General features: G+C 46.5%; 1 protein-coding gene across 13 annotated transcripts in view; it reads left to right on the forward strand.

The window, feature by feature from the left end:
- The window catches only part of ZNF462 (zinc finger protein 462), a 119,413-nt gene that overhangs the window by 46,931 nt on the left and 58,973 nt on the right, over positions 1 to 13,509 (forward strand). For 5 of the 13 annotated variants that reach the window (XR_014140101.1, XR_014140099.1, XR_014140100.1 and 2 more), the window contains 4 exons: positions 278 to 442; positions 2,081 to 2,367; positions 5,386 to 5,504; positions 9,448 to 9,639. Coding sequence is in view for 8 of the 13 variants with exons in the window: in XM_081803319.1 (XP_081659445.1) it covers positions 278 to 442; positions 2,081 to 2,367; positions 5,386 to 5,504; positions 9,448 to 9,639 (763 nt within the window). In the remaining 5 variants the exon portion in view is untranslated. Of the gene's footprint in view, positions 1 to 277; positions 443 to 609; positions 853 to 2,080; positions 2,368 to 5,385; positions 5,505 to 9,447; positions 9,640 to 13,509 lie in introns of those variants that run through there. The other 8 variants (XM_081803321.1, XM_081803325.1, XR_014140102.1 and 5 more) reach the window with 7 other exon arrangements.

Raw genomic sequence — 13,509 nt, forward strand, 5'->3', positions numbered from 1 at the left:
AAACCACACGACCCGGTGGCCGTGACGATGAGGCTTCTCCACAGAAATCTTCTCTCCTCACAAGTCGTAACACATTTGGGTTCCGGAGACTTTTGCCTAGTAGGCAGCGTGCCACGGCTCTGACGAATTCGTTCTGTAAAAATACTCACATAGCTCTCCCTTGGTTTTTAACCTGCTAATCCGCCTTGAAATAAAATCTGCTAGTAAGCTACGAGCGTAAATGCCGGCGTGCGAGGGAGGGCTCGGAGTACTGATGGCTACCACTGTATTTTACCAGCCTTTTGGTCACTTAGAAGAGGTGCCAAAGATCAAGGAGAGGAAGGTGGTGGGCTACAAGTGTAAATTCTGTGTGGAAGTGCACCCGACGCTCCGAGCCATCTGCAACCACCTCCGAAAGCACGTCCAGTACGGCAGCGTCCCGGCGGTGTCCGCCGCCGTGAAGGTGAGGACCGGGGAGGGGGGAGGTCTGGATGAGCATTCTTGTGTGTGAGCCATTGGAGTTACTGATTAACCCCCGTTGCTCAAAGCAGCTCAGGAAAGGGCGTCCCAGAATGTGGGCATTCCTGAGCTGTGCTTGGATCGGTCTGGCTTGTTTTGATTTTTTTGCAGGTTGGACCCTCTTCTCATCTTTCGTGTCTCGACCTGGTCGCGTTTCGATCTGGTTCCCTTCCACGCGGATAGTTTGGTGGAAACGGAAGATCCGGGCCTCTCGGTACAGGAGGCTTTGGGTCGCCCTTCTGTTCTGCATTTAGTGCCATTAGGTGTTTGCTCTTCCAAGTTGCTCGAGCTCTTGAGAGGAATCAAGTGGGTCCTGCTCCCATCATCTTCTTCTGCTCCTCCCGCTGCCTGACTTCTTAACTGTTCTCATCTGGCTGACGCTGCAGAGAGCCCAGGAGAATCTTTTACTTCTTAGCCTGGGTCCTCTGAGGAGCGTAAGACACGTGAAATCTAACACTACAAGCCTCCCGGTCACAGTAGGGCCCCAAGAACCCCTTGACCTGATTTGGCTCTTTCGTCCCCTTTTCCCCGTATGTCGCTGACCAGTGCCTTCCCTCCTGCCCCTGACTTCTGTTGGGCCGCCTGTTTTGAACATGAACATCGGAATCCCCTCAGCAGCCGCAGTTTCAGTGACCGAGCCACCATCCCTGCCTTCCAGGATATGGCTAAGCTCTGATTTTTGGGCAGAGAACTTAGTTCAGGGCTCAGCTCTTTGTCTCTAGCTACGTGAATACGTTTTTGTCACCAGCCCTTCTCGATCTGGTGTCCTGTTGTGCCCACGTAACATGGACGTAAAGTCTCTGCTTTCCTTCACTAAGACTGAAGCCCCTCTGGCTCTCAGCAGCACAGTGGCCCCCAGGGACAGCGCCGGTCGGCCCCTTCCACGCCCCCGTGGTGTGTCCCAGGCTTGTTTCCTGGAATCGCTCAAGGGAAACGGGGCAGCTCTTCGTGTGTAATCAGTAACCTAAGGAGTCACCTCCAAACACGGGTGTCTTAAGCCCAGGCTGCTCCTTAAGTTTTTCAGTCGATCATACGGCAGCCTCCCGAACGATGGGTGAAGTTACCACATGCAGAGTGGGGAGGAGCCTAGGTGGCGAAGGGCAGGGTCCTTCCCATTCCTTCATTTCCCAAGGATGGCCCACGGCTCCTAGGTGCCCAAACTTCTCCGCTTTTTTTTTTTTTTTCCCCTCTTCCTTCCTTCCTTCCTTCCTTCCTTCCTTTTCTCTGAGCCATAACCCTAACCCTGCTTTATGTCAGCTCAGGTGGGATGGCAGTGTGAATGTGCTTTCTAAGATGGGAGCCAAGTGAGTGAACGGTCTTCACAGTGGGAAAGCCCCGCTCTCGTGTTTCCCCGGGCAGTAGCAGCCTGAGCCTGGACATGCCCTCAAAACACCAGCACTGCCTGACGAATGGCAGGCGGGTTTGCCCTCCCTCTAGGGGGAGCCTGAGAGGCAGGGGAGGAAGCTTGAGCAGGAGATGCTGATGAGTTTGGGAGAATGAAGGGAGAGGAGGAGAGCTGGAGACGATGATGATGGATATTTATTTTGTTGGTGGGGCATGTGTGTGTGTGTGGTTCTCTTAGCAGGAGGCTGAAGACCCTTCCCACTTGTTCTTGGATGGACTGGAAGCAGCCAAAGATGCCAGTGGCGCCCTGGTGGACCGGGTGGATGGTGAACACTGCTTGCTTGATGGAATGTTGGAGGATGAAACCCGGCCGGGGGGATACCATTGTAGTCAATGTGACAGAGTCCTGATGTCCATGCAGGGGCTGCGTTCTCATGAGAGGAGCCATCTGGCCCTGGCCATGTTTACCCGCGAGGACAAGTACGGCTGCCAGTATTGCTCCTTTGTTTCTGCTTTCAGGCACAAGTAAGTGCTGCTGCGTGCTCGCAGCTAGTGGTCGGGAGGGAGGGAGGTGTCGTGGTGGAAGCAGCGAAGCTGGAGCAGCAGAGGCGTGGAGGAGTCCGAGAGCCCCGCTCGGGCTTCGCACCTGCTGCTTAGCTGCTTAGGTTACCTCGGGCCTCAGTCCCCCCGTCTGTCAAAGGGGGTCAAGAGCACGAGATTGCTTAACATTAGACTTGGCAAATACGGGCCTTTTCGAAAAGTGCCTATTTTGGAGGCATTGCTCTGATTTACAAAAGACTAGAAAGTAGATGAATTTACTGGTGTATCTGTCAAACGTCCATCCAGAACCTCATCGGCATTCGAGGAAGTAATGGGAATTTGGGAAATTGAGGGGCTGAGGAGGTAGAATTAGGACTCTTCCGTCATGTGACCAAAGAATCATTGCTTGAGATTTTTTTTTAAAAAAATACCTTGAAAAGTAAGGAAGTTACTGATGCCAAGAGGTGCTTGAAGTACAGGGAGGTTGAGGCGAAGAAGCTGCCTGAGGCCATCACAGCTTTGGAGTTGTAGATTTGGAGTATTGTGACCGGCTTTGGGGGTTGATGGGAAGGGGGGTGGTTCTGAGAAGAAACGACCTTCTGCTGCCTTTCTCTTTGAACTGTCTGAGAGAGATACATGACCGATAATGTGTGCCACCGTCTTGGATGGAGGTGACTGATTGTAAGACTGACAGGCTGTTTATTTTTAGGATGATTGAAAATAAATGTTGGGCTGGTTGCTTCTTAAAAAGACAAAGTGCTAGTTAGTTGTTGAAATGCAGGAGGAGGCAATGCTTTTCCAGTGGGTAGGATGGGTTACAAACCCTGAGTGCCACGGAGCCTGATGTCTCGTCTTTGTCGTCAGATGCGTGCACTGACGTAAAGCTTGTGTAGTTCTCGTCAGTTTAAGAAGTATTCATTCTCCAGCATCTATCCTGCTTTCTGACACCCAGTAGAGTCTCAACAGACCCCTGTGAATAAATGGATACTCCCTGGGCTAGGCAGTGTGCTGGGGACTTGGTGGGGGGTACCAAGGGGGATATAAAGATGAAGAGGCCATGGTCTGTGAGCTAAGGGAGTTTAGGGGCTAGGGGAGTTATAAACAAAGCAAGCACACAAATGAGGCAAAATAAGGCACTTTATCTTTCCCCAAAAATTTATCAGTAAAATGCTATGAAGTTTCAAAGAAGGGAAATGTTACTTCTTCCACTGTGGAAGAATTGGGAAGGTTTTACGGAGTAGGGAGCATTTGAGTCAGGTCTTAAAGTCAGAAGACAGGACTTGAATAGTTTGGACAGGACGTACAACATGGTGGAAGGGATGAGAGCATAAGCCTGTGGAACGGAGCGTGAGGCTCGTGGGGGCCCAGCTGGTGGGTCCAGTCTGACTAACCTTTAAGTTGTAATGTAAAAGAATAGTGGAAGACAAAGTTCAAAGACTTGAGTAGAGACTGTATTTGGAGTCTTTGAATGCGGAATTAAGACTTTGTAATTTACATTACTGGCTAAAGACTCTGGAATGAGTAGTCATCATAATTGCTGACATTTATTGAGACTTACTATGTGTCACGCAGTGCGCAAAGTACCTTCAAGTATTATTTCATTTTATCCTTAAGTCAACCTTATGAGGTACGCGCCCACTACCGTCTCCATTTTGTGGATTAGAAAATTGAGGAGGTTTATGTAACTTGCCCAGGCCACGCAGTTTATAAGCAATAGCTGGGATTTGAACCCAGGCCGTCTGACGCCATAGCTCATGCTCTTGAGTTGAAAAAAAAGATGGGAGAAACCAATTAGGAAGCAATAATAGTAGGTGATCCAAGGAGTTAGGATGGAACTTTGGGAATGGTTAAAGGAAGCAGGATCTTCATGATTTGGAAAAACTGACTTTAATGTAGGGGCTGAGGGATGAGAAACAAAGTAGAGGACAAATGACACCTAGCTGTTCGATCTGGTTGACTGAGAATGGTGGTGTCCTTTGTAGAAGCAAGGAGATGAGGAAAAGCTTCTTTTTTGGAGGGGAAAAAACCAATGGTTTTGTTTAGGGCTGAGTTGAGTTGAGTTTAAGAAAGCTAAAGGACACCCAGAGGGAAATGTCCAGAGGCGACTGAAAGTGCTGCTTTGGAGCTCAGGAGAACATTATATGTTTAAATGGTAAGCAGCAACCATTCCCAGATGAGTCATTTAGAATGGAGTCTAGTTCTCTGGGGTACCGGTACAAATTAGAACTCCTTCCCACACCTTGTTTGGGAGATTTATTATTTTTTTAGACTAGTAATTATTATGAAATACTGGGAGCTCACCATAATTAAATAACTTCTTTATAAGTTGCTCTGGAAGACTGAGGTACAGCAAACATTGCGGTGTTTATCAGAAGAGATGAGTGGCCTTTGGATCACAGGACTTCTTTGAAACATATCTGTACGTTGCCTCCATATTTACAAAGACAGAGACGTGACAGCCCATTGCATGGAGCTCAACTACTTTGAAACTTCCCTTCCCCTCCTGAGGTTTCACCACGAATGCAGAATTGAGATTTAAAAAGAAAGCCCTTTTTAAATGCAAAATTTTTCTAATGCCTTTTTTTGGTGGGGAGGAATAAGTTAAGGGACTATTTGATAGGCACTCCTCACCAACTTGGCAGAAAACTTGCATTCCCTGGTATTTCATCTTTTCTCTTTGGATGCCCTCTTCCGATTATACGTGCTTCTAGGGAAGGGAAAATGAGAGTCTACTATGACCTGTTCCCACTGCCATGTCTCTCAATCCAAAAAGGCTCTTGATCTTTTCCTGCCTTGAGCCTCCCTTCCCTTTCGAGTAGGCACGACCACTCTTGTCATTTTTGTTGTTGTTTTTGGTTTGGGTAAGCACCATCCTTGGGAAGTAACAAAATGACTTTGAACAGCTTCAAAGTGGGATTGCTGGAAAAGGGCAGGGAGAAAAATGTATGTAATTGTTAATCCTGTCGTTTTTCTCTCTCCTTTGTATTTTTCTTTTCCATCAAGCTTGGATCGCCATATGCAAACCCACCATGGACACCATAAACCATTCCGGTGCAAACTCTGCTCCTTCAAGTCCTCCTATAACAGCCGGCTGAAAACACATATACTCAAGGCTCACGCTGGTGAGTTGGCCTTCCTGATGCATGAGTCCTCTGGATTTGAAATCCTATGGTCCCTGAGCGAAATTCAAAGTCTCTTATCCCGCACATGAGAAGAAGTTATTCTTGACATGGTTGCATGTTCATTTGTATTTTAATCTAATGAAGAAACATAAAGAAAAATTATAGAATCTCCTAAAGCCAAAATAATACCAAGCGCATGTCACCCATGTCATAGTTGATTATGTGCTACTAACAGGCTTGTTTTTTAGAGAAATTTCTAAATTACCCAGCCTTTCTTTTCGTTTCTTTTTTTTTTAAGATTGTATTTATTTATTTGAGAGATAAAGAGAAAGCATGAGCGGGGGAGGGGCAGCGGGAGAGGGAGAAGCAGACACCCGTGCTGAGCAGGGAGCCCAATGCGGGGCTTGATCCCAGGACCGTGGAATCATGGCCTGAGCCAAAGGCAGACGCTTAACCAACTGAGCCACCCAGGCGCCCCTACCCAGGCTTTCTAATGGAAATGCATGAATTGTTAGCATCTACTGAAGATAATTCCTAACTAAAATAAAAGTATAGTCTTGAGAAGTTCAAAGTGTCAGAGTCCTCAAGACATGCAAGATTTCTCATGAGATACCCTTAAATACATTTCCTTACAGCAGATAAGAAATGACTGTGGGTCATGAGTGTCCAGGAGCTGTGCTGGTCTCTGTAACTCTTGTTCCATCTCCTCGTGCTTCCGTCCTGAGCATCCCTCACCTACCAGGCTGTGCACTAGGCGTGTTATATTCATCACACTAGTTAATCCTCATGACAGTGCTAAAGGGTAGGTGCTATCCCCTTCAGTGTCAGAGGAGGATACAAAAAAAAGTGACCTGTTCAAGGCCACATAACCCACTCACTAAGAATTCGACTCCAGAACGAAAGCCTGCATCCTTATCGCTGACAAGATGCTGCTGGTCTCTCTTTTTTGCATCTGATGGAGGATGCTCGCAGGTAGCACATCAGAGCTCAGCCAAGAGAGGAAAGAGGTCTGATGCAGGGAAGGCGGTGCAGAGGGACCTGGGGGCCTCTCCGTGGTGTTCTCAGCCACACTCAGAAGCCCAACCCCACAGCACCCAGTGGCCCGCTCAGAGGTTTTGACCACCTTTCCTGATGATGGGTCCTGTCGAACTGGCTTCATGGAGTAAAACTCCTGAAGCCATCCAGCTGCCCCAAGGCCCACTGGGCTGTGGATGGGGATGGGACAGGGAGGCTGGCTGTTCGTCTGTTAGTATTTTTATATTTTCGGGAAAAGTCTACTAAAGGCTATGGAGTAAGAGGCTTCAGGGTTCAGACCGCTATTTTGTAATGTGTGTGTGTATTGTAAATTCTTCAGCTGGGACACCCTCCGTCTTTCTCACAGGTCTCCGCCTTGGCAAAAGCAGTGTAAGCAGTGGGAGTTGGGTAAATGATTTGGCCTGTGGGAAGGACTTTAAGAAAGTATCAGAGGCTGCCCGCGGACTCCAGGGCACTGAGCTGACCACACACACGGGCCTCCTGTGCTCGCTGGTTGGCAAGAGGGAAGCATCCAGAAAGAGAGGGGGGAGCGGTATAATTTGTTTCTCTGCACACCTGGGAACCTTGGTGTCCGTGTCTTGGCTTGGAGAAAGCCAATACATTTTCCAAAACACCTGACTCATCTTGTCTATGCTAGATGGATTGTTTTCTTTTAAAAGGTAAAAGTCACATAGACGAATCATATAATCTGGATTTGAATTCTCTCTCAGGTTGTGCAACTTGCCACTACCCAACCAGGTTCATGCAGCCAGGCTTGCATTAAAGAATTTAAAAATGGAATAAGAAGGGCATTGGAATTTTATACAATGATTAATATGTATTGACACATACATTTCCACGTTATATGGTAAATAATATTCTATATATCCATATTTATTATAGTAATAGATACCACTGTTGACAACCGGGCATCATCCGGACTCCCAGATGACAGCTGGGGACTGACTGAGGTTCTTGTTCGGGTCCTCTGACTTTGAACTTCTCTTCCACCTTGGGCTGTAGTTTGTTGCGTCACTGAAGGTTCTCTTCAAGGCTTTCGTGGCAGTACGTGATCTGGGAGTCATCAGTGGGAAAGCGGAGTCTCAGTGCAGAAGCTGGGGTGCTGTGCTCACCTCACATGTGAAGACATTAAGTCATTTTCAGGGTGGGTGGGAACGACCCATCTCAGCTGGGTCAAAGCGAGGGCAGAGGTTTACCTTCTCATTCCTGCTCTGCAGCTCTCTCCACAGTTCCTCCTCCCTGGCCCACAAAACTTTCCTTGCTCAAGGTCCTTTCTGCTCCTTTTTTCCCCTCTACTTCCTTCTCTTTCCTCTCCTCTGGTTTTAAAATTTCACCTTAAAAAGAAATGTTAAAAAAAAAAACAAAAAACAACTCCTGCTCATTAGAGAAAATTTGGAAATGAAAGAAGAAATAAGAGTCAGTCACCCCATAATCTTATTCTCTAAAGACCACTGTTAACATTTGATAACACTTCCTTTCAACCATTGCCTCTATAATTATTTTTAACAGTTGTGATTATAATTTAATCTAAAATATATTGTGCCTTTCTCTTTGTTTTTCTGAGTATCACTATTTTATTTTCTGTTATTTTTTTATATTATTACAAGCCCTTCAAGAATTTATTTTAATGAATGATCATTCATCAAGAAGCTGTGTCCACTTTTACTTAATCATTTCCTAATGGCTGGAAACCCTGTGTGTTAAAGGATATTTTCTTTTTTTTTTTTTTTTAAGATTTTATTTATTTATTTGACAGAGAGAGAGAGATAGCGAGAGCAGGAACACAAGCAGGGGAAGTGGGAGAGGGAGAAGCAGGCTTCCTGCCGAGCAGGGAGCCCGATGTGGGCCTCGATCCCAGGACCCTGGGATCATGACCTGAGCCGAAGGCAGATGCTTAACGACTGAGCCACCCAGGCGCCCAAGGATATTTTCTTAATATCAACCCTGAGCAGTACCTATATTGAGCTGCAAGCATGAGCATTCAAAGCCTAATGTTAGAAAAAGCAAAACTGCTTTCTGAGTCAGTCAAACCAGTGTTTGTCCAACAACATAAGCATGCCCATTTCACAGCCTGGCCTTTTAAAATGCACTTAATTTAAAAGCTGACTTAGAGCAAAGGTGAACCATAGTCTCATTTGGTCACTGTTTCTGTGGTATAAAAATAATTAAAATAAAAGTGCCTACTTTTACTGAAATGTCCTGTTTATCAAAGAATATTGGAAATACACACATGTGCTTATACATATACAACTCTCTTTCTCTTAGTTAAAAAAAAAGAATGACTTATTTTTACCCATTTCTTCCCTATTGATTAGGTAGGGGCATGGAGTTTTATGCTGAGGTTTGTGAACTGGTAAAAAAAACAAACGAGGATGTGTGGAATCGAGGAGGTGCATAGTCAGCAAAGAAGTAAAGAATGAAAATAGCACAATAGAGTTTGCACTTAGTTACCCTGTGCTTGGAAAGCCACTGATAGGCCCTTGGAATAAGAATTAAGTATATTATATTCTGCAGATGATAAAAAATATCCTTGAATGAAAGCTGACATGGTCATTTCTAGTGGAGAGAGAGAGAATGAGAGACTGGGAAACCTTCCTGAAGGAGGGATCGTAGACATTTGGTTTCACTCCCTGTTGGGGAATCAATCCATGGGCTCGTCCCTGTAAGTAGAGCATGAAATGAAAAGGGACCAGGTCACTTGATTATGGAGCTCATCGAAGAGTTTCAATCCCAGAGGAGCATTGTGGTTGTGGGAAGGGGCGGGTAATTTGTCTGTGAGGCTTCTTAGACCATGAAGCTTCAGAGACATTTCCCTCGCTTGAATTAACTATGCCAATTCTGTTTTCTACCCCACCTTATACCCTTCCCTCTTTTTCCTGTTCTGCCCCTTACCGCCATCTTTTTCCAGGTGAACATGCCTACAAGTGTTCTTGGTGCTCCTTTTCCACCATGACAATCAGCCAGTTGAAGGAACACTCCCTCAAGGTCCACGGAAAAGCCCTGACCCTCCCCAGGCCACGGATTGTCAGTCTGCTCTCCTCACACGCTCACCACTCCTCCCAGAAAACTACCCCAGCCGAAGAAGTGGAAGACTCTAATGGTAATAAGGGGCTTCGGAGTCCTAGCTAACCACCCAGTGTTGGGGGGGGGGGGACGGGGACGGGCCGCTGGGATTAATTGCCAGTCATTCTTTCTGGAGGAAAATCTAATATAAAACCATGATGGTTCAAGTGAAGGAAGAAACGTGGGAAGGTTGAAACAGTATAGAAATTGGAGTGGGAAGGTGAGGTGCCCTTGGTGAGTGCCTGGTGCCGTGGCCAAAACGTCAGTCTGGACTCGTGTGAGCATTGCTTATGGAAAGAGCACTCTGTGCATGCACTAGTGTTGGAGTCTTTCGTGTGGTTGTGAGCGAGAAAGTGGATGTGATACCAGGCAGATTTATTTCTTTGTTTACTTAATTACTTATTTATAGCCTGTGTTGTTCTAAAAAACAACAACAACAACAACAACAAAAAACCCGAAAAACAAAAAGACCTGTGCCGTGAAGAGTCTGGGGGGGGCCACACTACGCTACACAGAATTCAGAGGAGGAGAGGGAAGGGGGGCGGGGAACGGGTGCGGCAAGTCTGTCTGATTCTGTCGCAATTTAGGGGTTGTGTCGTGATTTCTGATAGCCAAAGGATGTTGAGGAAGCGACAGCTGGGAAGAGGGTTTAACGGCCGAGGTTTGGAGCTTCAGAAATACAGAAAGCCATGGAGGGGTCTCCTTGCTGACAGTGTACCCAAAGCTGTGGGGTTGGGGGGAGGTTGCAGGTGTGACTCAGTGAGCCAGAGGACAGCTTATTGTTTTGACCAGACCAAGAAGCAGAAGTGTGTTGACTGCTCAGCTCACCTCGGGGGATTGCAGAATCAGGTATTAGGACAGGAGGAAGCGTGCAGGTTCTTGGGAATCTCCCTTCCCTGCCCCTCCAGTAACCAGACATCTCCTACCAGCTCGAGTTCTTCCCAGCCTGGGAACGCAGTGTTCCCAAGGTCTACTGTTCTGTTCTCGGGAGGACCTTAGTGGACTGGAAGGAAAGTTCGTGGGCTCTTGGCAACAGAGGATTGGCTTTGAGTCTGACTTCTCTCAGTGCCAGTTGTGTTTTCCCGGACAGTCGTGGCTTCCACACTTATGTAGAGTTGGATAACGAGGCTATCTCCACTGACTATCTTGAGAGAGTAAGGAGTAAAGGCGCACATGTTAAATGCCCAGCACAACATCTGACACATGGTGGGTATTGAATGAATGGTCATTTTATTGCTGCTATTCTCATCCTTTGCAGTTTTGGCCTTGGGCGCCATTGATGACAAGTGTGAATTGGGGGTTATTTTTAATGCAAGGGTTTAAAAAGAGAGCCTCTTCAGGTAACCTGAAGATCTGACAGCTCAGCATGTCAACATTATGAGATTATCCAAAGAGTAAATGAGTAATCTTCCTTCGTGAGGTCTGCAAAGAAACAGCTGTGGGAGGAGAAGAGAAGGCGAGTCCCGAGGCTAAAGCTGCCTTTACTGAGTTAGGGAACTTGGTGGCCTCGCCTTTCCAGCCATCAAATGCTATGGTAAACCCCAGGGCTCCTTACCGGTATTCCTGTCTTAAAGGACTTTGGCTTAACAAGGAAGGCTTGTTCTTTGGACTGTGGCTTGTAACGAAGTGAATCTCCTCAACTGTTGTGTAGTAGTTCAAAGTGTAGGAGGAGGCTGGGTGCGTGTTGTTTTCTGGGAAGACTTCGAGTCTCGGAGCTGGGGGGTGGCGGGCCGGGAGCCTATGCAGAAGAGATGCTGTTCATTGGAAAAGATGGGTATAGTGCAACAAAGGGCAAAATGTCATTTGATGTGAACTGTAACATCTTAATTCACATGATTTTTAATTAATTGCTTTCTTTTGAAATGGGAGCTACATCTCCAGAGCCATTTGGGTGAAATTGATGTATCCAACACCAATTCCAACAAGGGCTTTTCCTGGGACGTTTCTGTCAGTGTCATGCCTTTTTTTTTTTTTTTTTCCCTTTGCCTTCCTCCCTTGAAAGGTGGGCCTCAGTCACAGGGCAGGGGAATCCTACCGACCACTCACTTGACCTGCGTCCATACTCTGCCAAGAGCTGTGCTCTGTACAGAAGAATCATAAATGAATACAGTACCTTTCTGGTCCTCCAACAGCTTAAAACCAAATATTTAGAAGATGCTGTCACCACGGGTTTGAACCAACCAAAACCCTAAGCCTGAGGTCTAACCTTTTCAGGGGTGATTTCAGAGTCTTGGAAGTGAGACGAGGGTTGGGACCTTGGGGTAGGTGGTCACGGAGAGATGATAGTAGGATGCTAACTCTCTGCCGAACACAGTCTGTCTTTAGTCAACCACAGGAAGATAATTTGCAATATATAAAAGTGTTTTCTGTTCCTTTCTATAGAAAGAACACAGGAACTGCGAAAGCCCTGGGTGGCAACTATTTAGTGAAGCCCACATAGAAGTCCTTGGACTTGTGCTGTTTTTAATGTATATAAATAACCTTTATCAATGGGTCAGTAGTGATTGGTTTAATTTGATGGAAAAAAAAAACTTGATTAGAAGGTGGGTAAACAGAAAGAAGGCCTCAAATGGGCTGTTCTCATGAATGAATAATCCCGTGGACAGAATCATGGTTTATTCGTTCAATAAGCCCTTACCGTAGGTCTCGCTTAGTTTTGGATGCCCAAGAATGACTGAAGGGGTTGAAACTGGGAGGACTATTTGCTAGGGAGCTGAGTGGTGGATTCCTAGAAAAGACTAAGTCTGGGGGATGAAGAAACAGCTGTGGGGCTAGACAGTAGCCTGTAAATCATGCCTCGAATGGTGTTTGAAACACGCATGTGAAATCCAACACATTTTAATAGGGAGAAGCTCTGGGGCTGTTGGCTCTCAGTTCGGGTTTGCCACACTGCAGATGCCAGGACACTGGGAACACAAGCACCAAAAATGTGTTGCAGGCCTGGGGGGAGTAGAGAAGCCATAAAACCAGGGAAATCACCAGTGTGCCCTTGGCTTTCCGATTCCCTAGCGAGGGATGGGAATAAAATGAGTTGATATGCTCACTGCTGTGTGCCATGGTCAAATGCTTGCAGTCTTGAGAGCGAGCCAGTCTTCTCTGGCAGGAGGAAATGGGATGAAAAAGAAGGTTCTTCCAAAGCTGCTCTCCCTCCCAACCCAGAGGGAAGCACTGGAAGGGGGGGAGAAGAGCCGGGAAGACAGAAATGAGAAGGTGGAGGGGTGATTCGCCCCCAGCTGCCCAGCCACGCACCTGTTCCGCTCTTGGGCTCTGGGCTGTCCATCTTGACAGGTCTCACCAGCACGTGAATCCTTTCTAGATTCTCCATGATTGGTTGTTGGATGGAAGAGCGACAGCTGCGTGCCGGTGGTTCTGTTTGTAGGATAATGGGAAACAACGCGTAATTGCTATTCTAAACAATGCATTAAGGGGAAATCATCAGGTTGTCAACAAAAGGAAGTGCTCTGCTATGTTTGTGTTTACTGGGTTCCTTCTCCTGCCATAGAAAATGTAGGACTGTGTTTTATCACGCTTTTTTCCCAGTCTCTGCTTTCAGGACAGAGAAATACATGGACACACACTTCTGTAACATAACAAAGGAACTAGAATAGCCTAGTTTAGTTAGGAGATTTGGTGAGGCCTCAGAAGCTACACGATACACGGGCGGGTGGCCATGTCATTGAAAATTGAGCTATATCCTTTCTACAAAGTCGGGCCAATGGTGACATTTCATTATTTTCCTCCCTTGAATGTCCCCCAAAGAACAGGTTATTTTCTTTCTTCTGTCTACCCAGTTATGCTGCATGGAATTGCCTGCTTTTAGGAAATAGCTACTGTGTTGCGTTTAAAGCAAAAATGAGACACTAAGACCAGGGACAAAATAAATAAGGTGAATGAGGATAACATAGTT

This window comes from Leptonychotes weddellii, chromosome 14 (genome assembly GCF_054177405.1).
Source record: "Leptonychotes weddellii isolate Sample4059 chromosome 14, ASM5417740v2, whole genome shotgun sequence".
NCBI classification, from domain to species: Eukaryota; Metazoa; Chordata; class Mammalia; order Carnivora; family Phocidae; genus Leptonychotes; species Leptonychotes weddellii.